Source organism: Podarcis vaucheri (genome assembly GCF_965113315.1).
Source record: "Podarcis vaucheri genome assembly, chromosome: 7".
Lineage (NCBI taxonomy): Eukaryota > Metazoa > Chordata > Lepidosauria > Squamata > Lacertidae > Podarcis > Podarcis vaucheri.
The window spans coordinates 37,740,319-37,764,896 of record NC_138765.1 but is presented as its reverse complement, the minus strand read 5'-3'; the positions used below and the strand labels follow the sequence as shown (position 1 = coordinate 37,764,896).

At 49.8% G+C, this 24,578-nt stretch overlaps 1 protein-coding gene across 1 annotated transcript; it reads right to left on the bottom strand.

Annotated features, from left to right (window-relative positions):
- Window positions 1-2,624: 2,624 nt before the first annotated feature.
- On the bottom strand, window positions 2,625-17,021 carry ZC3H12A (zinc finger CCCH-type containing 12A). The gene is made up of 6 exons (XM_082233300.1): window positions 16,865-17,021; window positions 15,627-16,187; window positions 6,904-7,043; window positions 5,715-5,949; window positions 5,092-5,198; window positions 2,625-4,903 (listed from the first exon to the last, which is right to left on the bottom strand). The coding sequence occupies exons 2-6, from the start codon at window positions 16,172-16,174 to the stop codon at window positions 3,936-3,938; spliced, it is 1,998 nt and encodes a 665-aa protein (XP_082089426.1). The 5' UTR covers window positions 16,175-16,187; window positions 16,865-17,021; the 3' UTR covers window positions 2,625-3,935.
- Between the last annotated feature and the right edge of the window lie 7,557 nt (window positions 17,022-24,578).

Sequence of the window (24,578 nt, the reverse complement as noted above, 5' to 3'; positions counted from 1 at the left end):
GCCCAGAATCCTGTTCTCACAGTGGCTAACCAGATGCCTGTGGGAAAGCTGCAAGCAGGATTCGAACACAAGAGCCCTCTCCTCTCCTGTGGTTTCCAGCAACTGGCAATCCTCTTTTAAACTGGCCATCACTGCCCCCTGTGGGGGTGAGTGCCATAGTTTAACTGTGAGCTGCAAGATGATTTTCTTTTACCAGTCCTTAATCTGGCAGCATTCAGCTGTCCATGAGTTAGAAGAGGGGGTGGGAATGTCTTTATATACTTCGTACCATGCATAATTTTATAAATTTATGTCACCTCCTACTGTGAGAGTAGATGGGCCAGTGGTTGGGCTTGAGCTGGTGGCTAAGGTATTAAATGCAGAGTCTTTACCTCAAATGCTTCGGACAGGAAGGCGGGAGTCCTGAAAGCCTCTGGCTGAACCTCTGACAGGCCTTGGGTGGGTGGAGAAGGTGTGCTTGCAGTTTTAGTTTAGCTGAAGTTCCTCTGAAGTCACAGGAAAGCCCAGTGCCAAACCCCCCCCCCCCCGAGACTGAACAAAACTGGGCACATCCCATGATGAGGAAAGTCCAACGTTCAAAGCTCAGCTCAGCGTACAGAGCACGAAGCGGAGACACAAACAAGGAAACTCCCACCTCAAGACAGAGAGCAGCTTATTTCCTGCCCCCAAAACCACAGTGTGATTTTTTAATTATGTTTTTACCACTAGTAGTAGCAGCAGCAGCAGCAGCAGCAGCAGCAGCAGCAGCAGCAGCAGCAGCAGCAAAAGTACACTGGGAGAGCTGCTTCGTACCAGGGCCAGACTTGCTACATTTAGCTCCAGCATTACCCACTTTTGACTGGCAGGAGTTTCCTGCCATCTCAGGCAAAGTTGGCTCTTCTCTACCACCCGCTCCTGTAATGGGAAGCGCCAGAGATTGGAACCTGGACAAGCTGCAGACGGAGCTCATGCCTGACCACCAGTGCTGTGGCTGTCCCTTGCAGGTTTTCGCCAACCTCTCCTCACAAGACGTCAACAGGCGAAGAGTTTCATCGTGGGTCACCAACATGGCACCCATGGGTTCACACGGCCCCTCAAGAGGCCTTGCCTGCCAACCAGAGTCCCATCCCCAGCACTGAAATTAGGCTTGGAAGTAGTTTCCTATTTCTATTCTTTTTTTCAGACTTGTGAGGGGGCATTTGGGGGTCCAGCTGGGGAGGGGAATTAACTCTCCCCTCCTCAGCTGAAAACAACCCTCTTCTCTTAGGGCACACCTCACAGTTTCCCTCTTGGGTTTAAATTATGTTTACTTATGAAGTAAGGAGAGACAGAAAATATTTGTCCGGATAAAACCTGATTAACCAATTCTGCTCTTTGTAGCTGAGCAGGAGAAGAAGAAGAGTTTGGATTTGATACCCCCCTTTATCACTACCTGAAGGAGTCTCAAAGCTGCTAACATTCTCCTTTCCCTTCCTCCCCCACAACAAACACTCTGTGGGGTGAGTGAGGCTGAGAGACTTCACAGAAGTGTGACTGGCCCAAGGTCACCCAGCAGCTGCATGTGGAGGAGCGGGGACGCGAACCCAGTTCACCAGATTACAAGTCTACTGCTCTTAACCACTACACCACACTGGCATTGGAGGAACACAAGGAGTCCTGGGCACTCAGAAATTTGGTGACAAGCCCAACAGAGGTGGGACCCTTCTCACCATGCGCAGCAGAAACTCAGAAAAGTGGCTTTTGGAGAACTTTGAAGCCATTCAGTTGTTATGTCAGAACCTGAGAAGAGCTTGCTAGGTCAGGCCCATGGACCATCTGGTCCAGCATCCTGTTCTCCCAGTGGCCAACCAGATGCACCCATGGAAAGCTCACAAGCAGAACCCAAGCACAAGAGCCCCTCTCCTCTTGTGGTTTCCAGCAACTGGGGTTCAGAAGCACTGCTGCTTCCAACTGTGGAGGGCAGAGTGTAGCCATCATGGCTAGTAGCCACTGACACTCTTACATGAATTTGCCCATTCCTCTTTCAAAGCCATCCAAGTTGGCAGCCCTCACTGCCTCCAGTGGGAGTGAGTTCCATGGTTTAAGTTGAAGCAGGAGAGGCAGGGCTCCATTTCATGACTCGAGAGCTGCTGCTAGAGTTTGGGGTGGAAATGGAGAGAATGTCTTTCTTAGAATCTTGCAGCAAGCAAACACACACACACACACACTGGCCTCACAGGGGCTTCATGGGCCACGCCTGGAATGATGCAGGAATCCAGGATTTCTCAGCCACACCCTCCCCTCTTCCATGACAGAGGAATCAAGCCCTAGGGGCAGCATAGGCGAGTCAGGAGGGGAGCCACAGAAATTGCCTCTCACCCTCCTGCTTCTACCTGAAGGCACCTTGCTTCAGCAGCAGTGGGTTCCAACCATTGACAGCCAGTGTGGTGTAGTGGTTAGAGTGTTGGACCAGGACCTGGGAGACCGGGGTTCAAATCCCCTCTTGGCAATGAAGCTCACTGGGTAAACATCCACAGCCACTGCCTTTCTAGTTCACAGGGTTGCTGTGAGGATACAATAGGAGGAGAATCACATATGTCACCTTCAGCCCCTTGGGAGGAAAAGTGGGATATACAATTGCAACAAATAAATTAAGGGGACGAGAGTGATGTGAACAACCAGGGCCTTTTATTTGTGCATCACAATCGGTTGTTATTGCTTCACAGAGAGAGAGAGAGAGAGAGAGAGAGAGAGAGAGAGAGAGAGAGAAGAAGGAGGAGGAGGAAGAAGAGGAAGAGGAAGAAGAAAGATCACAAGACATTCCAAAGTGTTTTTACTGTTCCATGCACTTTAAAACAGCCCACTCCTAATTATGGGACAGCGACCTCAGAAGGAAGGAAAGCCAGCATCATCCAGGAATCCCATCCCATTAAAAACCAAACTCTCACGTAATTTACAAAATGTGCAAAGTTATAAGATTACAAACAATAGTTAAAAAGCATTTTGCTTACTAACATGAAACACCACTGTTCCGTGATGTATCATAATATAACCAGGCATACGGGGTTTTCTGGGTCCAGGTGGCTCTTGCAGCACACGGTGCTAGCCTGGCTGACCCATCCCTTTGGCACGTGGGAGAAGGAAGGAGCAGGTCACAGCAATCCCTTCCCCCCAAAAAACCCCACTCATGGGGCAGGGGGTCTTGTGCTCTGCTCTCTCCCTTCTGCCAGCTGCCACCTGGGATGGCTTCAGCGTCAACCACTAGAAGGACCACACGGAAGAATACATAACGTATACAGAGGGATACAATATGCATCAACAGATCAACTGCTCCTGTCCTGCAAGTGAATCACACACTTTATTTTTTAAAAAATATATAAGCAGGAACCAGGAGCAATTGCTATATATTCATTACCGAAAGTATCTATAACCGTTAATATCGGACTTGCCAGTCACCAAGACTGAGCCGCTAGAGGAGTAGCGAGCACTGAACTCTCCACCCCATATTGAGAGATGCCTCCTCCTACAGTTCTGGAGGTCAGGGGAGTGTGGGTGCCCTTTGAAAGCTGGGAGAAGGCAGGAGGGCAGTCAGAGCACAGGCAGTGCTCTCACGGCTTCCAGTTGTCAGAAGTTTTTTGTGTTTTTTTTTAAATCACAGCAAAGTTATGGGAGAGCCTGTGATCCCCTTTTGCCAACTTCACCCTTGCCCGGATGTGCCATTGCTCTTATGGGAAGAACAAGCCTTGCCTCTGAACAAACACTTGAAGGGGAGGGGAAAAGTTGTCCCTCCCCATCCTAATTACTCACTGGCCCGTTCAGGCCTCAAAGCTTCAGCTGGTGTTTGGGAAGGACCTTCCCAGGGGAATTGCCAAATTATAAGAGTCGGAAGGGACTCTATGGGTCATCTAGTCCAACCCCCTGCAATACAAGAAGAGGACTTCCTCCCTCCAGGGCCCAACCATTGCTTTCCCTCCACCTCACACCCCGGGGTTTTGGGACTTGTAAGTGAGGATTTCGGCGGCAAGCTTCTGGGGGTCGAGAAGCTGCGGGAAGCGGCTCATGACCGCGTCCACCAGGTGAGGGTGGAAGATCCCGCACAGGCGGGTGTGCACGTTGGCACGCTCCTTGGCAAAGTGGTCTGTTGCGGCCCACTGGCAGGAGGCCTTGTCGTAGGGCAGCTGGTGGCCCCTCAGCCCCTCCCTGGGGGCTGTTGGCTGGTAGGGCTCAGACCAGTACTTGGGCCCCAGAGAAGCCCTCGAGTCAGCAGGCAGGCTGTATCCGGGCAGGGAGGGAGGGAGGGCCCTGGCAGAGGAGGAAGGCACCTCTGGGTTGTAGGGCAAGAAGCCAGTGCCTGAGCCCGCAACAGACTTGTGGTAGCCCTGGGGCTGGTAGTAGTTGTAGCTATTTGACTCAGGGCCCAGAGGGTGCGGGTAGGTGGGCCTCTGCCCCCTGCAGTGGTGGGGGTGAGAGCTATGGCTGCCCGGGGGGCTGGGCCACATCTCGGACAGCTGGCTCTCCAGGGAGCCAATGCCAGAGTCAAACTGCTCCTGAGACACGTAGGAGAGGGAGTCCATGTGGGGAGAGGCAGGAGGTGGCGGCTGGTACCACTCTGGAGGCCGGTAGGTGCCACCGCCGCTGCTCTTATGAGGGCCCCCTTTGAGCAGGAGGTGTGTGGGGCCTTCCCCATGCTTGGCTTTGTGGGTGGAGCTTTTCTTGTCCACGGAAGCCTTCTGAAAGGGGGTCTTCTCACTCTCGGGGGGCAGGGAGCCCAAGGCTTCCAGCTGGGAGGGCCGCCGGCTCCCCCTCTCCTCCTTGGAAGTTGGCACGCCCCTGGTCGGAGAGAGCCTGGCGTTGGCGCGGAGCTCATCGGCCACGGAGCGCTGCAGCTGGTTGAGGCGCTCTGGGTGGTAGAACTTGCACTTGACGCCGTAGGTGCATTTCTTCCCTGGAAAGGGAAGGGAAAAGGGGTTGAATGTGGGGCAGAAATACCGCAGGAAAAATGGAAAACCCTCCTGGCCCAGAGAGAGAGAGAGAGAGAGAGAGAGAGAGAAAGAAAGAAAGAAAGAAAGAAAGAAAGGGAGAGAGTTTGGTGCCAGGGGTGGGTGAATGGAGAGTGGGAAAAACCAGCCTTACCATAAGGGCACTGCTGCTTCTTGTGCTCAGGAACCACCGGCTTCTTCCTCAGAAAGTTGTCCAGGCTGGGTCCATGACGCCCAAGGGGATCATCAGGAAGCATGAACCTGGAGGCAGGCAGCACACACCTTGGTCAAGAGCAGTCGTTCCCAGAGGCCATGATTCTCCCCCTCCCACCACAGCCAGCGACAGACAGAAAACCCAAATGGCCCCTGAAAAGAAAAAAAGGGTTGTAGTTCCAACTTCTTTGGGGAGGTGTTTCCCCTGCCCCCCCCGGCTTGTGCCCAGGAGTAATCACTGAGAAAGCCCAGCTCCTTGCCATGCCCACCCAAACCTTTTGCATGGATGGGGCAGTGTATTTTGGTTCTGCTGTCGCTGGAGATGAATAGGGCACTGGGGCCCTACTCCTGGCCACCACCACACCTTCTGACCCAATTCTCCACTGACCAAGTCTAGCTTCCAAGGCCCCACCAGGCATGCTGCTGTCCTCGCCCCAAATAAAGCTTATCTTGGCAGCCATGTAGGCTGGACACTCCAGAGAGTTCCTCATCTCTTCTCTCCCATTCTGTGTCCAGCCACATCCTCCCCCCAGTCCAATTTCCTTGCGTGCCCAAGGGACCTACTTGTCATTGACGAACGAGTACATCAGCAGACGCTTCTCGATGAACTTCTTCCACTCGGGCCGCTCCGCCTGCAGGTCTCGGTATACGTCGTTGGAGACCACAATGCCGTCCGACTCGTAGGCCAGCTTCACGATGAAGCGGTCGTCGTAGCAGACCACCCGCTTGCCCCCCACGCGCCGGGAAGGCGTGAAGACAAGGATCCTCTTCTCCTCAAGCTCGCGGAGGATGTGCTGGTCTGCAACAGGACACAACAAGGTCACCCTCTGCCCAAGACAGCTCTTGGAAGGGCCAGGCATTTGCGGAACAATTCGTGATCAAGCCAAGCTGGCAGGAAGCTGGGGGAGGCCAACTCTCTAGAGCAGGAACCTGAGAGACGCAGCCTGACCTAGGTAACACTGCCTGCTGCTCACACTCCCAAGCAGTTTTGTTCCATCCCCACCCAAATGAGAGCTTTCCCTCTTTCTTTCTCTCACTCAGATGCCACATCACACCCTACAGATTTGTTTGATTTGAACCCTCCTCTTGGGACATGCTGTGTGTGTGTGTGTGTGTGTTTGTGTCTAGGGAACCCAAATTAAAGCAAGTCTTAGAGATGAAATGTCCAGAGTCACGAACCTTTAACGTAGGAGCATATGGTGAGCCTGCTGGATCAGGCCAATGGCCTATCTAGCCTGGCATCCTGTTCTCACAGTGGCCAACCAGAAGCCCCAACGGGAAGCTCACAAGCAGGACTGGAGCACAAGAGCCCTCACAGGAGGTTGGGAGAACAAGTTCCATAGTTTAATGATGTTCTGTCTGGAAGACTTTCTTTTCTTTTACCTTTTCTGAATCTTTGCCATTAGAACTTGCTGTAGCAAGGAAAGCTGATAGCGCTTCGGGAAAATGTTCAGAGTGGGATTCTGGAGTGTTTCTGGAGGGGGAGTTCTGACCTTGGTGCATCTCGACATCCTTCTGGTCAGGTAGAGGCAATTCAGGGCAACCCAAGAGGCAACCGGGGTGACTATTTGGGTGGGACAGCCAAGCCTCACCTGACATTTCAAAGTATGTGGGGTGGAGGGTGGGCAAGGCAGAGGAGTCAGCCCTGATCTATCCCATCCAGTGCATTCAGTCATCAGCTCAATGTCAAATGAAAACAGACACTCCCCTTGCTATCAACCTACTTAACTGTGTCCATGTGCTCAACGCATACCTGTGATTGGGACGTCAGGCCTCGGCTGCTCCTTCCTCCAGGATGGCACAAAGACAGTGATGTCTGTGTGTCCTCGGTCAAGGAACCACTTCACCGCCAGAAAGATGCCCTGGCAGGAGAAGACATCTTTGTCCCCGTGGCTGCAAAGATACAAAGATTGGCAGGTTCAATGTTCAGGTTCCCACGTGACCTGTGTGTCATGAAGGCAGAAGAAACCTCAGAGGAGATCCACTGGGCAAACTCTGTGCCCTGCTATTATTTGAAGCCAAAACTCACAAGGAGATGCTGAACACCCATGACCTTCCCCCTGCCGCCGCCATCCTTCCCCACACCACTGGGATGCCTCTTGTTCTCATTATTGGAGCGAATATTCTTTAAGTTAAATGTTGAATTCAGCCCTGCCACCCAGTCCAGGAACCCCTAAGAAGAGCTAGCAGGATCAGGCCAAATGCTCATCTAGGCCAGTATCCTGTTCTCACAATGGCCGGCCAGATGCCTGCGGAAAACCCGCTAAAGGACCCAGGTGCCAGAGCCCTCTCCCTTCCTGTGGTTTCCAACAACTAGGATTCATTGCTGCTTCTGAAGGCAGAACATAGCCATCATGGTTAGTGGCCCTCTATAGCCCTCTCTGCCATCATGGTTTATAAATGATACAGATACACAAAACAATGCGAAAATAAATAAATAAATCTTATTCTTTTAAAAATCAGCTCCTCTGAAAATATGTTTTTATGTGTGTCGGGGGGGTGGGTGGGGTTGGAGGAATCACAAGAAAAGTCTACTGGATCAGCTAATGGCGCAAGTAGTCCAGCATCCTCTTCTCGCACTGGCCAACCAGATACCCATCATGGGAAACTTGGAAGCAGGATTCAAGCATGAGAGCACCGTCCCCTCCTGTGGTTTCTAGCAGAAATGGTATTCAGAAGCATTGCTGCCCTCTTGACTGTGGGGGCAGAACATAGCTATCCTGACTAGCAGCCATTAACAGCCCGCTTTTTGGAGTGGAAGAGGTCTGTTAAAGCACTTTTGCCTCCAGGCTGGACATTGCGAGCCCTGGATCTCATCCTCAGCGTGCCCTTCACTGCCTGCTCTGCCTTTTCGCCACTTGCACCAGCCTCCTCCCTCCCAATCCCTTTTGTTCTCTTCCTGCTCAAATTAGCTCTCTGGAAACGGTCTCCGGGTTAATGTACAACATCATCGCTGATAAGTTGAGGTATGCAGTGGATACGGACTGAGCTGCTGCAGGAACTAGTCTGGGTAACACAGGGCAGACTTTTCTCGCCAACTAAGTACCTTTTCCAAGAGGAAGTGGAAAAGGGGAGTTGGGAGAGGAATCTGTCCTTCCCAACGCCAATCTTTCCAGTTGGGGGCTCAAGGACATGCACATCGACACAGTGCAAAGTTTTCTAACCTCACCTAAGGCAAGGAAAGCGGCTTTGAATGCCAGGAGCGCTCAATCCCTCCCAAACTAGTAAACGGGGGTCTCCCCTTCGGCATGCACAGAGCACAGACTCTTCCCTGTGGAGTCACTGCATCTGGCAAACCTCTTCCCTGCCCACAACTCTGACATGGAGGGGGCAGAACTTTCAGATCCCAGCCTCTCCCACAAGAAGCAGCCAGGTCAGATGCTCCTCTCTGGGCAACAGTCCAGCGCCACCAGCTTACGTTCCCTGGGCAGTTTCATCAGAGGGTGAAATCCACTTCCTGTCCAAGGCCTTTGTGCAATTAGCACGTGCGCCAAGCAGGAAGGAAAAAAGGACCTAGCAGCAGTGAAGCTGAGAAATGCTCCCCCATAATGCAAGTAATATTTGCACAGGCTGAATATGCTAATTCCTTCTGGCAGAAAGAAATGTTCGCATAGCTTTTTGATCACCCACACCCCAAAAGATTTAAATTAGGGGTCGGGTGGGGATGATCATAGGATCACAGGTTTGGAAGGGACCCCGAGGGTTGTCTTGTCTGACCCCTTGCAACGTAGAAATAATCACAGCTAAAGAAATCCTTGACAGAATTCCTGATGGGAAGAAAATATGACTTTCTACTAAGAGAGTGCCTTATATTTTAATGGGGCGCTGATGTCTTTCCCACCCAGAGCTTCCTGTTATGATCATGGTTTCTAGAAGCTGGCCTTTCCAAAGCAAGAGAGAAACAGGAGGAACCTCAGGAAGCCACACCTGCCCTGGTGCCCCTGCTGGTTCCAAGGTCTCCGTAGCCACAGGGCAGGCAGGATGCTCTCTTGGCTTCAAGGCCCCTTTTCCAAAAGGGCTCAAGGAAGGACCAGCAGCGCTTGTTTATCAGCTGGCTTCCTTCCTGCAGGTTCTCTGGGGAGTTCGCCAAATAGAGCTTCAGACACAATGATGTAATGATAGAATGCAATGTAACATCTATAACAGTTTCTAAGCCTGAAGGGCCCCCAAGCCTGGGAGAATGACGTCTGGCAACAAAAAGACCCCCTCCAAACGCTAGGCAGGTCTCTTTGGGGAAAGTGTTCTACAGTTAAGGGGCCACAACTGAAAAGCTCCCTCAGAGCATCAGAAGAGGTGCATAGCACTGAAATCAAGGCCTGCCCAATGAACAGGTGGATCCTTTTTCTACAGCTAGGTAAAGCCCATCAGCCCTTGGAAGGAGGCCAACTAATCCAAGCACCAACCCCCATATCATGCAAGCAGTCAACTGAGATAATTGCTTTCAAAAAAACAGTTCATTTCCTTCCCTTTCTTGCCATGCAAAGAAGATTCTGCTTGTAGAGAGACCAGCGCCTGCCTGTGACCAAGTCACCTGTCACTCTCTGAGATAGGTGAGGCTGAGAGGCAGTGACTGGCCCAAGGCCACCTGGTGAGCTTCATGGCTGAGTGGGGATTCAAACCCTGGTCTCCCAAGTCCTAGTCCAACACACTAACCACTACACCACACTGTAACACACTAACACACTACACACCACAGTGGTGAGATTACTCAGCCATGCTTCCAAATCAGGTGCCTAGCCCATCTTCACTATATGATGCTCACATCTCTGTTATTCCCAAGCCCATTAAAGATCACATTAGCTGTGCATATTATAGGCCAATCTCCTTAATGAATGTAGATGCCAAGGTATTAACAGAAATCCTTGCTAACAGATTTTAGGCTGTTTGTATAGCTAGATCAGGCGGACTTTATTTGCCAAAGGCAGGGAACAGATGATTTAAGCTGGTAGCAAATCTTTGTTTCTTTTTTTAAAAAAACTGATGGGCTGCAACTATTTTTCCTGATGCTGGAAAAGTGTTTGATAAAATATATTGGTAGTTTATTTCTGTAACTTTGAAAAAAATGTGCGTTTCCACAGGAATTTATGAATTGGAGTAGAACCTTACACCTCTATCTCCCTAGTCCCAGGTGGACCTGACAAACGGAATTCATCTGAGTGAGTTTGGTATAGAGAGGGCTACAAGGCAGGGCTAATCTCTTTCACCCATTATATTCATGGTTAGTGCCATTATGGTGTGCAATTTGCCAGAACAGGGAAGACACTCCTGGTTTGGTGCATGAAAAGACTGGAATTTAAAGCAGCTATGTATGCAGATGACTGATTATTACAGTATTTATTATTAGCAGACTCCAATAGTCTATATAAACTAATAAAATCTATTAATTTTTGCCTAATTTCTGCCTATACAATGAATTATTTAAAATCCAAATTCATGCCACTATTAAGTTATCTGGTTTATGTGACTAACTGGCAATTTTGTCGGTACCCAGAGGTAACATATTTCAGTATTTTGGATCCTAGAGATATTTCTCAATTAATTAAACTGAATTTAAACAGACCGATGACAGAGATGACTCTTGATTTGGAAAGATGGGCTTGGACTTCGTATTTGGGATAAGGTTAATATGCTTGAATTGAATATTTTGCCACAGATAATTGATGTGCTTTGTAGTATTCCTTTAGATATTCCCCAAGTGTATTCACATGGGTTTAATGTGGCATTTTGGGAAGTTTATTTGAGGGGGACCTCTCAACTTCATTTCTCACTTAAAAAGATGAAGTTGCCAATATTGGAAGGAGGATTTAATTTTCCACATCAAACTTTACGTCATAAGACAAACCTTTTAGCTTATGCAAATGCAAATCTCTTTTTCTGCAAGTACCACGCACCCCCCCCCCATGGGTAGTTTTGGAGATGACCTACTTGGCACCCCTGTATGGATGGCTGGTGCTCGGACATGGAGCTTTAAAGCATGGACTGTGCCTGTAAAACACAGAGGAAAGGTAAGTGTGGATAATCCCTCAGTGCAAGGTGCTCTAATGCAGGCATAGGCAAACTTGGCCCTCCAGATGTTTTGGGACTACAACTCCCATGATCCCTAGCTAACAGGACCAGTGGCCAGGGATGATGTGAACTGTAGTCCCAAAAGATCTGGAGGGCCGAGTTTGCCTATGCCTGCTCTAATGGTAGAGGAGGAAAAGCAACATTAAGAACATAAGAAGAGCCTAGTGGACCTAATGTTCTATCTAGTCCAGCATCCTATCTAGTCTAGCCAAACAGGTGCTCCAAAGGGAAAGCTGCAAGCAGGATTGAAGCACAGGAGCACTATTCCCTTCCTGCAGTGTCCAGCAACTGCGGAGCACTGCGGATGGCTGTGGACTCAGCCATCATGGCGAGGAGCCATCAAGAGACCACTCTCTCTCCATGAATTTGTCTAATCCTCTTTCAAAACCATCCAGTTGGATATCATCCTAGAGCGAATGTTTTGAATAATTTCTTTTATGTAACTGACAGACGGAAAATAGAAAGTCCTTTTAATTCTTTCTCCTTCTCTTTCTTTTTCTTTGGTGCCCTCTGCTCTGGGCCATTATTGGAGTCCAAGGATTACACACACATGAAGGTGGTGGCTGGCTGGTAGAAGAACCATGAGTGAGAGGTAGGGAAGGGAAGATCTCCCAGGGTGAGAGGCAGGGGGTATAAAGGAAAGCTCCCAGGTGGGAGCTGGGAGGGTCTACCACTTTCTGTGAGCAACAAGAGCTGCCTTTGAGAGAGGACTCTGCATTTTCTTTTCTCTTCCTCTGTTTTTGTTTTTAGTTAGATTAGGTTTCTAAAACCTTATTGTATTATGAAATAGCTTTAACAAAATCTTATAAAAATATCCATCCATCTATCTAATCAGGAGAAATGTCAACTTTCCAGGGGCTCCCTCTCACCTCCTCCAAACCCTTTGACACTAAACCTTCTTGAAAGTTGACAGTAGAGAGAAAGAGAGAGTAAATATTAAAATACGGAATAGTATTATGGGAAGCAAATCCCACAAGTCAAAACTGAAACTTTCTTGAGGATCTAAGAGCAACTACCAAACCCTCTTCTCCTTATTGCAGCTGCTGGAGAAAATTTGCATGCTGTTTCCTAGAAGCCTCATGTGGAACGGCTTGCGAAGGAGCTCAGCAGACTCATCTGATGTGGCAACAACTGTGAAAAATTCCCTTAGAAGGAAGTGGAGGCCAATTCTCCTCCACTCACCCCTCTGAGATTTGCATATAGTTGCCTTGAGTATTATCCAGGGGAGGGTGAATCAAGAACGAACACAGCAGTTCGTCATTCCACTCTGAACAGGAAGCTGGCTCTGAAACTGCCCTGCTCTTCCTGGGTCCTGGTGGCTGCTTGTTTATATAAAAATAGCAAGGCAAAAAACAAACAAACCTTAGAAACAAAACTAATTAACAGCACACTTGTGTAGGACTTGAATCCCCCTCCACCCTGCTCCTTTAGGAGGGTCTGATGGACAGGAGGCAGGCAATAAAAACCCTGAAACCTTAACTGTGATCAAGGAGCAAATGAGGGTAGCAACTGCTGCTTGCCCATTTCCACCATAAAAAATAAATAGGCCCTTGTCTATTTATTTATTAAATAAATCAGGCCAGTGGCCAATCTAGTCCGACAGCAGCTGACCAGATGCCCTAATGGGGAACCAGCAAGCAGGACCTGAGTGCAAGAACCCTCTCCCCTCCTGTGGTTTCCAGCAACTGGGATTCAGAACCATGGCTGCCTCTAACTGTGGAGAATAGCCATCATGGCTAGCAGCCCTCTCCTCCAGGAATTGGTCTACTTCTCTTTTAAAGCCATCTGGGTTGGTGGCCATCACTTTCTCCTGTGGGAGCGAGTTCCACAGTTTAACTATGCCAAGTTCCTAACACCACCAGTGCCTTGGGGCAAAGGGGGCAGGAGGTATCTGAACACTACAGTAAGGATGCTGTGCAGCTGCCTATTGGGGTGTGGGGGGTTGCACACACTATGATCCCAGAATGAATTAAGATGCCATTCTCACCTCCACTACCCTGACCAATGTTAGAACTTCTAACAGGCTCTCAACCTCACTAGGCCAGGTGAGGAAAAGCTCTCTCCCTTTGAAGGGCTGCAGGGATGTCCCTATTCTAGCAGCTAACTCTCAAATCAGCACTGTTTTCCTGGGGGACTTCTCCAAATTCAGAGAACATCCAGCATGAACTGTGTGCAGTCATACCTCGGGCTGAAGTAGCTTCAGGTTGAGTGTTTTCGGGTTGCGCTCCGCGGTGACCCGGAAGTAACGGAGCGTGTTACTTCCGGGTTTCCCCGTTCGCGCATGCGCAGACGCTCAAAATGACATCACGTGCATATGCGTAAGCGGTGTTGCGTTCGCTTCAGGATGCGAACGGGGCTCCAGAACGGATACCGTTCGCATCCAGAGGTACCACTGTATATTCTCTGCTACAAGGGTACTCCAGAATCAATCACACAGAATTTGGCATTCCAGAATCGTGGCTTTCAAAACCAAAGAGCACCAGCTCATAAGTAATCAAGAAAAATGTTTTCTTTCATTGGCAGGAACATGAGAGTTTGCCAACGCTTAACTTCTTAAATGACTGGCAAGTGCTTAAATCTATCAACAAGCTACAGCCAGTAACTTGGGAGTTGCTTCCCCAAATTCCACAATTGAGGGGGGGCACTTTGGGTATCAAGTAAAGGGAATACACTCAGCTTATAGTTTACTCAAAGAGGCACTCCCCACATTATTCTCATTCTCTGTTTTTCCTGGCCACAGGCAGACTCCAGGAAGGAGTGCTGGCGCAAATAAAGGTTTTAGGATTCTTTTGCTCAGGGTACCTTCAAGAGAGGGAATACATCCAGGCCCTCTCTGCAGTGGCCCTGAGGTGCTTCTGGGAAAGGGGCAGATACATTTTGGGTCCTGGAAACTTAGGAATCAGCACAAAGGATAGTTTTGAGGCGAGTGTTTTATGCTCTCTTAATAACTGGAAGGTTGTAGGTGGGGTGGGTGGGTTAAAACAAGCAAACTAGCAAGGACAAATCTGCCCCAAGACATGCCCAGAACTCCTGCAGGGGGAAACTGGCCTTCCTACCCCACAGTTGCTGCCTCTTCCACCTGAGAAACACCTCCCTCCACCTGCTGCACCCCTTTGAAACCAAATCAAACCAAATCAAATCAAATCAAATCACAGCTCTTAGATGAGCAACAACAAGAGAGAAATGATCACTATAGAGCAGGGAACCTGCTTGGTCAGATGCTTCCTTACCAGCATAATTCCGTCATAGAAATCCAGAAATCAGTGTTCCAACTTGTCTGTGAAAGCATGAACAAGCTACCTGTATGCTGCCACCACCTCTTTTAACCCTGGAGTAAAATTAACTTGCCAGGCAGATTCCTGGGCTTGAAACTTAATGTTAAAAAAAGTTAGGTAACTCTCCTCTCAGTGGAAGGGTTGCTGTTTCAGGAGGCTGACATCTTTGCCATCAGTTCCTCTCCACTTCCCATCTGCAGCTGCTTCCCTCAGGAGCAGAGACCCCTGGATTGTATCACCCACTGTCAGGGGACAAGATATGATACAATAACCACGCACCACACCACACCAGATCGCCATTGTAATTTTTGCCTGGATTTTATTGTCAAACTGGGGAGACCACCTCAGCTGACAAGAAGGACATAAATATAAGACCACCATATCTACATAGGGCAGGATCTTGCCCTCTGGACAAACCAGGACACACAAACACAGGCCTTTCCCTCACAGCAAGGCAGAGGATCCTGCCCACAGTGAGAGGAACAAAAACATACAAACTTGTAGCACTAGGCCCTCCCCTTGCTTAAGGAGGTGGACGTGTTGGTTCTCAAGCAGCTTATTTCTTGCAAAACAGCAGAGCATGGCTTGCCAGCTGTGCAACACGGGTCCTGAGCAATCTCCCTTGCGCCCAAGGCCTTTCATATGGCTGGAGGCTGGAAGAGGAGCAGGTCAGAACCTCTGCCCGCTCCCACCAGTTCCAAGCGCCACAATAACAACTCTTGCCCCATAACTCCATGGTCAGAAGGAGAGAAAGCCTGCCCCCTTTCCTCAGGCACAGGAAGGAACTTGACAGCGTGAAAAAACCCAACAACCACCCTGCTTTTCAGAGCCATGTGACATCAAGCTCTGTCAACGCCCCACGAGCCAGTCATGAAACCACTACAGAGGGAAAGTACACAGAGATGGAGAGGATAGGCAAAGAACTAGGCCGCTCCCTAGAATATTGACATCTGGGCTTAAAAAGAACAGCCAGGTTGGGCATTTAAGGTGTCACTCTCTGCTTTTGCTTATAGGATCATAGAACTGGAAGGGACCCAAAGGGCCATCTAGTCCAACCCCCTGCAAGGCAGGCACCACAGTCCCAGCAAGCACCTCCCACGTGGGAGGGTACGAGCCACTACAGACAAGGCCCTACCTCATGGCCACGTTGCTCCCGTCAATGACGATGGGGCGCAAGTTCTCTCCGTCCTTTCCCTCCAGAGGTGTGGCACGGGTGGGGCTCTGGTTTGCTGCACCCCCTCGTGGGACCAGCGGTGCCTCGGGGGCATCCTGGGGCGCCTCAGCAGGGTCCCTCTCCCCCGTGGCCATTCCATGCTTGACCAGCTCCCCAAGGACCGTGTTGGTGTCAGCGTTCAGGCCGTGCTTCTGGAGGACAGCCAGGATCTGCTCCGAGGAGTAGCCCAGCTTGCGGAAGAAGTCCACCTTCATCTGCATTTCGGTGCTGTCCTGCTCCAAGGAGCTCCACGACTCCAGGTCTGCGTCAGACTCCTCTGGGCTTGGGCCCTTCAGGCTCAGGTAGCCACTTTCCTGCATGGAGCTCTCTCCAGGCTCCTCCTGCCCACTGCCACCGAGGCACTTCGCTAAGGGCAGAGGCTCTGGCCAGTGGGCAAAGCCACCCGAAGGGGCGGTGGAAAGGCCGCCTAAGTTCATCCTTTTCTCCTCTGGGCAGAATCTGTTCCTCATTCACATGCCAGAGCTGCAAAGGAAAAGAGAGCAGCTGTTACAGCCAGACTTCAGGAGGGAGTCAGAGGTCCAGGCTGGAGCACTCCTGACTGCTTAGCCACAACTCAAGCGTGGGGTAGAGGAGGCTCCATGGGACAGAAACAGGCAGCAGAGCCCCACTAAAGAATCTCGCCCACTGGGAAGTCATGTGCTTTCCCCAACCTCGATCCAGGAGGCACCTCCAGCCAGGGCTGCCCCACCTGAACCCAGGAACTCGCCACTTCCGCCCCGCCTCGGTGACTCTACAAGGATTGAGCGGAGTGGCTGGGGTGGGGGGTCGCTCCCGATCGCTCCTCGCCCCCAACGGAGACGCGCGGGGGCCAGAGTTCAACTCCTGCTCCGCCTAAGGAAGCCGAGGGCGCGGCCTCGCTCCCCACCCCCTCCGCTGTCACCTGCCGGCGCTCGTGACCTTGACGCAGCCCCGGCCAGACCAGCCGCCGCGGTGATGGGCGCGGGGCAGGAAGCGCCCCGTTTCCACCACCGTGGGGGCGAGGCAGCGCACCGGGGCGCCGCTCTAGGACACCCTTTTAAAGCCGGATCGCCCCTCCAGGACACATCCTGGATTTAAGTTGGATTGTCCGCCCCCCCAAAAACAAAACAAAACAAAACAAAAGCCAGGCCAGGCCAGGGGTGGCCAAGCGGGCTCCCTACCCGGCGCTTCGCCCCCGCCGCCGCTTCTTCCCCTCCTTCTCGCTCTCCAGCTCGGCGGGGCCCGCGCGCTCCTCCATGGGGCCGATGCGGGGCCGGCCGTGGCTGGTGTTTTATAGGGCGCCGGGCTGGTGGCAGCCGAGAGGCGAGGCGAGGCGGGGAGGAGCCGGCTGCCGCTTCCTGAACCGCCCTCCTCCCCGGTCCGCCCCGGCCCCCCGGCTCCGCCTCCAGCTCCTCCGACGGCGCGCAGCTAGGACGCGCGGGGGACCCATGGGTGCCTGGCAGCGCCGCGCGGAGCTGCCACTGTCGCGGGCGCGACTCGAGCTGGTTCCCGCGGCGGCCGCAGCTCCTGGCTCTGTCGAGAGCGTAGCCCACCTCGCCGGGTTGTTGTGCGGAGGGAGAAGACCTAGTACGCCTGCCTGAGTCGCAGTGGTCATTTCTTAGGTTGTAAAATTTATACACCACTTGATTGTGAAAGCAAAACAAAATCTCCAAGCTGTTTACCAGGAGAACAAAGCAAGATTACAGTATCGGTAAATGCAACTCTTTTCCTTGAGTTCATTGGAGGAAAGGTGAGATATAAATGTAATAAATAAGTAAGTACAGTAGACATAAAAATGCAGGAGATATATCCCACTTATGTTATAATCCTGAATGTGTTCTGTTGGACTTTCCTGCTACTCCCTCCTTGGTACATGTTGGTTTGTGATTGCATCATCCATGCAAAAGAGTTAGACCCTTTCATATGCAGCCACCCCTTCCACTGGTCTTCTGCCCCCAAACACAGATGCCCTGCCTCTCTCTCCCTGAAGCTCTTTCTGCATGTGGTTAATTTCAGGAGGCAGAGATTCTCCACGGTATTAATACTGGTGCAGAGAAGCACAAGCTTGGACTCTTTCGAGTGGAATTGATTTTGCTAGGCAGATGTGATTAAATTTGTACGAATCACAGCGTGAGTTCAGCAAGAGTGCAGGCGGGAGAGGCAGGCATAAGTTCGATGCTTTGCCCCAGGAGTTTAGCTGGAAGCATTTGCTTAGGAATGAAGGGCTGCAGACAGAGATTTGGGGAGGTGGGGTGGGGTGGGGGAAATGAGGAAGAAAGAACCATTCCGTACTTTAACTTATGCATTTTGGGCTGATATTTAACTACAACACAACACATGAAGGCAACTAACCAGGTGGTGCAATGGAAACAATGGAAGCTGCTCTAGGGAACCAGACCCCCAGTCTAGCTCATGGGTAAGCAAACTAAGGCCCGGGGGCTGGATCCGGCCCAATCACATTCTAAATCCGGCCTGTGGATGGTCCAGGAATCAGCATGTTTTTACATGAGTAGAATGTGTCCTTTTATTTAAAATGCATCTCTGGGTTATTTGTGGGGCATAGGAATTCGTTCATATATTTCCCCCCCCAAAATATAGTCTGGCCCCCTACAAGGTCTGAGGGACAGTGAACTGGCCCCCTGCTGGAAAAGTTTGCTGACCCCTGGTCCACCTTGCTCACTTTTGGCTACCCCAAGTGGTAGCAGTTCTCCTGGGTTTCAGGCAGGGATCTCTCCCAGCCCTACCCAGAAATTAGAACATAAGAGCAGCCTGCTGGATCAGGCCCATGGCCCATCTAGTCCAACATCCTGTTTTCACTGTGGCTAACTGGATGCCCCAATGGGAAGCCCACAAGCAGGATTCGAGCACAAGAGCCCTCTCCCCTCTAGCTGGCATTCAGAAGCATTGCTGCCTCCCAGTTATGGAGGCAGAGCATAGCAATAATGGCTAGTAGCCAAGGATAGCCCTTGCCTCTTCCATGAATCTGACCTGTCCTCTTTTAAAGCCATCCAAATTAGTGGCCACTCCTGCTTCCTGTTGGAGTGAGTTAGTTTTAACTATGTGCTGTATGAAAAGCTTCCCCTTATCTGTCCTGATTGGACCTTCTGTATCCAAAGCAGGCAAAACTTCTTCAGCCACTCAATGGATCCTATGAAATCAATCAATCCCCAGGTAACTTGGCTGGAAATAGCCCTAGTACCTGATACACCAGTAGTTGCTGGTTGCTAGGAATTTAGGGCAAAACCCACCTGGTGTTATCTAGTGGGTCAAAGTCTCACGGAGATGAATGGATGCAGGTGACCACTCATTTCAATGGGGCCTATGCCACAGCTTTCTCAATCATGGAATCAAAGAATTGTAGAGTTGCAAGGGACCCTAAGAATCATCTACTCCAACTCCCTGTAATGCAGGAATATATAGCTGCCCCCATACAGGGATCGAACTTGCAACCTTGGCATTATCGGCACTATGCTCTAACCAGCTGAGTTATACAGGTTGGCATAAGCTCAGCTATAGGGAAAGCTGCAACGGCCTTGAGAGCATTTGATGCCGGCCCCTGGGAATGAGAAGTGTCCATCCAGGCTTTGTCTTCTCTCTTTTTCCAGAAATAGCACCACTCAGCTCTGTTGGCAAGACCACCCCATATCCAGAAGAGGAGTGGGGGTCTTTGTGGAAACCGTCTGCAATGACGGGATGCAGCTTCCTTTTTGTTTCAACCTAATTCCAACAAGATGGTTGACATGAAAGCTTGTCTCACTAAAGAGCTTTTGCCCTGTTACAAATGGCAACTGGGTTTTCTGTGGGTTGCTGTTTGTTCCAATTTAGTACTAAAGAGTGGGTTTTCCAGGGGGAAGTGGAGGGACAAAGGTAAAACTACTCAGACCTGTGCTTTCCAGGCACAGGGGAAGCAAAAATGTGGATGAGTCCTTAGCTACAGCTAAGATTTCAATAGCCCTTGAAAAAATCTGAATTTGTCTCTGTGTTGTTAGAAATTATGGGCTTTGGCTGTTGTGGGGGGAAAAATACATATAAACTGTGTGTCTCCAGGGGGATGGAGGATCCAGAAAGCTTTTATGTCATCTGTTGAGCTTTTATTTCCTAGGCTTCAGACTTAGATGCTCATCATTTACTAGCCATGCCAGCTTGGGAAATAGAGGTGTCTTGAGATAAATTGGTGTGTCACCATTTCTTTCTGTTACGATTTATTTTTTGTTTACTTTGTATATGGTATTATGCCGTTCCTTGCTATTTGCTTTGGGGCTGTTAATAATGCTAAAGAAGGTTAAAATAAAGGCACGGGGGGGGGGGGGGTGGAGGAAAAAAAATAGTTCCAAGAATTGCTGCTTTCAAGTTGTGGCACAAAGTGAGCTTCCATCCTTTCCCTCAGCTGCCTGCCTGACTCTTTTCTGTGTTCAAATAGTTCTGCTGCCTTTTGTCTCCTTCCAGCACCTGGCAGGATTGTGACACAGCCTCCTGGTGGGTGCTGGGGCAGGATTTCTGTGAGAACACCTGGCCTTGCTATGCAAATCAGCTTTTGCAATGAGCAATATTTGCCTAAAATGTAAATAGCAGCAATGTGCTTGTTCATGAAAAGCCTACTCTGCTTCCTGGTTTCTTTGAAGGCCAAGCCAAGCACCCTTTGCTCCTGGTTCCATTTCCTCCTTGCCATGGCGTGTTCGGCCTCCAGTGAGCCCTGGGAACTTACATGCTGATCCATGTGTGGGAATGCCTGAATCGGGGCCTTTCCTCTCCACTTACAGCACTAACCTGTCTCTCTCACAGCTGAGTCCTTCTGCCAGGAGACAGGAGCTGTAGTCAGGGTTGCCCTGGGGAAACTGGCCTTGATGGGCACCAGCTTGTCTGCTCAGTCGCTTGCTGAGCTGGGAGGACCCATCTAGATTCTGCACTTTCCTGGAGAGAGCAAAACTGCCAGAGCTGCAGACATCAGAAGGTGATAATGTTTCCATGCTGTGAAAAGCCTTCCCCTGATGCTGATCTTTGCACATCAAGCTGCCATTGGAGGTACAAAAGCCAATCCGGGTGGGAATTCTCCCCTCCTAGGCTGCTGGCAGCTCTAAAATGTGCCTCCCCCACCTCTTCCTCCTGGTGTTCAAGGGCAAGAAAGGTCCGTAAGAATGTAAGTGCCTGCTGGATCAGGTCCATGGTCCAACTAGTCCAGGATCCTGTTCTCCCAGTGGCCAACCAGATGCACCAAAGGGAAGCCCAGAAGCAGGATTCGAATGCAGCAGCACTCTTCCCTCCTGTGGTTTCCAGAAACTGGCATTCAGAAGCATTGCTGACTCCAGCTGCAGAGGCATCGCATAGCCATCATGCCTAGTGGTCAAGACTGCTTTCTCCTCCATGAATATGGCTAAACCTCATAGAATCATAGAGTTGGAAGAGACCACAAGGGCCATCGAGTCCTACCCCCTGCCAAGCAGGAAACACCATCAGAGCACTCCTGACATATGGTTGTCAAGCCTCTGCTTAAAGACCTCCAAAGTAGGAGACTCCACCACACTCCTTGGCAGCAAATTCCACTGTCGAACAGCTCTTACTGTCAGGAAGTTCTTCCTAATGTTTAGGTGGAATCTTCTTTCTTGTAGTTTGGATCCATTGCTCCGTGTCCGCTTCTCTGGAGCAGCAGAAAACAACCTTTCTCCCTCCTCTATGTGACATCCTTTTATATATTTGAACATGGCTATCATATCACCCCTTAACCTCCTCTTCTCCAGGCTAAACATGCCCAGCTCCCTTAGCCGTTCCTCATTTAAAAGCCATTCAAGTTGGTGACCATCACTACCTCCTGTAACAAGGAGTTCCATAATTCCTTTTTTAAAGAAAAGTTTTTATTTATACTTTTCAAGTTTATACATTTCATTAGTTTTACAATCAATTTAACATTTCAGAGTTTGACTTCAATCCCTCTTTTCCTGCGGTTCCTTAAATCTATTTTTTTAATATCTTCTGCATATCCAACTTCATTTAATTTGCTCATTTAATTATCTACTTTAAATATATACTCTTATGAAACTGCAGGTTATTACAATTATCCTGCCAATGTTTTTATCTGTAAATATTCAATAAGCTATTTCCATCCTTTTATCAAAAGTTTGTTATCTGGATATCTTATTCTTCCGGTAAGTTTTGCCATTTCTGCATATTTCATAAGTATTTGTATCCATTCTTCCTTTGCTGGGACTTCTGCTTCTTTGCACTTTTGGTCAAGTAGCATTCTTGCTGCTGTAGTAGCATACATAATAAACTTCTATACAATTTAGGTAGTTCTGTCCCTATAATTCTCAGAAGAATTCAACTATGTGTTGCACCCTCCGGCGTTCTCACTTTCTCTGAGTTGCGACACCAGGCTCATATAATGATTTGTTGAGGTGCAGCTTCTGTGGTGTCTAATCCTGTCCACATTTGGCTGTGAATAGGGCGCCCATTACAGAACCTTCAGGCTGGGTTTGAGGAGGAAGTCATATCTGCACCTCTGTACAGAAGCATCTTTATGTGATACATGCCAAAAGCAGGACCCTCCTCGCACCCTTTCTTTGGATAATGTGCTTAGAACAGGTGGGAGGAAGCAGCAGTCTATTCCCAGCAGCAAAGCCTCCCCGATATCACATGGAGGATAATGTGCCTGTCCCAGGATCCCACCCTCATGGCAAGGAGTGCAAGAAAATGCACTCAGGAGGCCTCTTCTCTCACTTCATTGCATTTGTGTCCCATTTCTTGTATTCCTATCCCACCTTTATCTCCAAGGTACTCAAGGAGGCACACACGATTCTCTCCCTCCTCACGTAATCCTCACAACGACCCTGTGAGGTAGGCGAGGCTGAGAGGCAGTGACTGGCCTGTGGCCACCCAAGTGAGCTTCATGGTTGACAAATGGGGATTTTGAATCCTGGCCTCCCAGGTCCTAGTCCAGGGGTCTGCAACCTTTAAGACAAAAAGAGCCACTTGGACCCGTTTCCGAAGAAAAAACTACAACTGGGAGCCGCAAAACCATTGTGACATTTAAAACAAATATATCTCCGGAGCCACGATCTGACAGCGGGCGGGAAGGTGATGTCGGGACGGTGCGTGACTAACGCACCCCCATGCGACGTCACAGCCAGTACAGTGCCCGCCACAGTGAGGAGTGTCGGGGCGCACAATGCGCCTCCTTCCCTCGCTAGTATCCGCCCCAGAGCCGCAGGAAAGATGTAAAAGAGCCACATGCGGCTCCGGAGCCGCGGGTTGCAGACCCCTGTCCTAGTCCTACACCCAGACGACAGCAATGCATTTTACCCTCTCCAGTAAACCTGTGGCAGAGAGAAAAACAAATCACCATGAATCTATTTATGCAAAATAGTCCCCTCTATGCCCTGTAAAGACAGTGAACTTGGCAACCTAGTTACACTCTGCGATACAAGCACATCCACACCACCACACACAGGAAAAAATGTTCCCCTTTTGTGGGCACAGGGCAGCAGTAGCTGAGGTTTGCTTTGCTTTCCAGGCTGTGCCTGTTCCGCTTCCCCTCTGTGTGCGTGTGTTTACAGTCCACTTGCTGCATTGGAAATCCCCTTTGCAGAGCTCAAACATACAGCCATTGTTGAGGGACACAGAGAACGAAAACAAAGCATCCAACCTCACTGGGGAACTGACAACAATCTGCTGACCACAGACTTCAACACATGATGGGAAAGATCAAGAGGTACCATGGATAGTGCCATGCTTGGTGGAGTGGTTGGAAGACAGGCTTCAAGGCCTTTCTCCTCTGCCTTCTCACGACTCACCTCTTCAGCAAAGGCCTTGCCTCTCCTTGGTCATAAGAACATAAGACCAGCCCTGCTGGATCAGGCAAATACATACCCTCCAACATTTCTCTGATGAAAATAGGGATGTCCTATATCATCATCATAATCATTTTATTTATACCTTGCCCACCTGACTGGGTTTTCCCCAGCCACTCTGGGTGGCTTTCAACACATATAAAAACATAATCAAGCGTCTTTTTCCGTCTGTTGCCATTGTGGTGAGCGGTTAGTGAAGCTTGAGTATGTCTTCCCACAAGACGTTCAAGATCAAGTGGTTTCTCGCTAAGAAGCAGAAGCAGAACCGGCACATCGCTCAATAGATCTACATGGAAACTGGCAATAAAATCAGGTACAACTCCCAAAGGAGACCCTGGAGGAGGACCAAGCTGGGCCTGTAAAGAGAAGCAGCTCCAATCTTACCAGCATGCCTCTGTATCTTGCATCAAGCTCTTGAGCGTCAGAATAGCCTCTTCCTACCAACCTGCCACTTTTTCAGGGCTGGAATTCTGTTTTGTGCTGTGCAGTTTTCCCCCTTTGTAGAAATATTTGTTGTTGCAAATATGACTTAATGGATAGACTTAAATATGACATAAAAACTGAATAACCGGGGGCGTGGGGAGCCCCATAATCAAATGTTAAACATTAAAAACCTTCCTTCCCTCTACAGGGCTGGCTTCAGATGTCTTCTAAAGGTTGAATATTTACTTATCTCCTCGGCTCGGGGGTTGCATAGCTCCATCCCCTCCAAAATTTCTCCTATGAAAACAGGGACATCCTAAGGAAAAGCAGGACATTCTGGGATCAAATTAGAAACTGGGATGGCTTCTGTAAATCTGGGACTGTCTCTTGAAAAAAGGGACACATGGAGGGTCTGCAAATGGCCCATCTAGTAGGCATCCTCTTCTCACTGTGAGCAACCCAGATGTCCGTGGGAAGCCCATAAGCAGAATGTGAGCACAACAGCCCTCTCCTCTCCCATGGCTTCCAGCAACTGGGATTTACACCTCCAGCTATGGAGGCACAGCATAGTTACTGTGGCTAGTTGGTTGCACTTCAAAAGTTGAAAGCCAGTGTGACTAAGTACATAGTT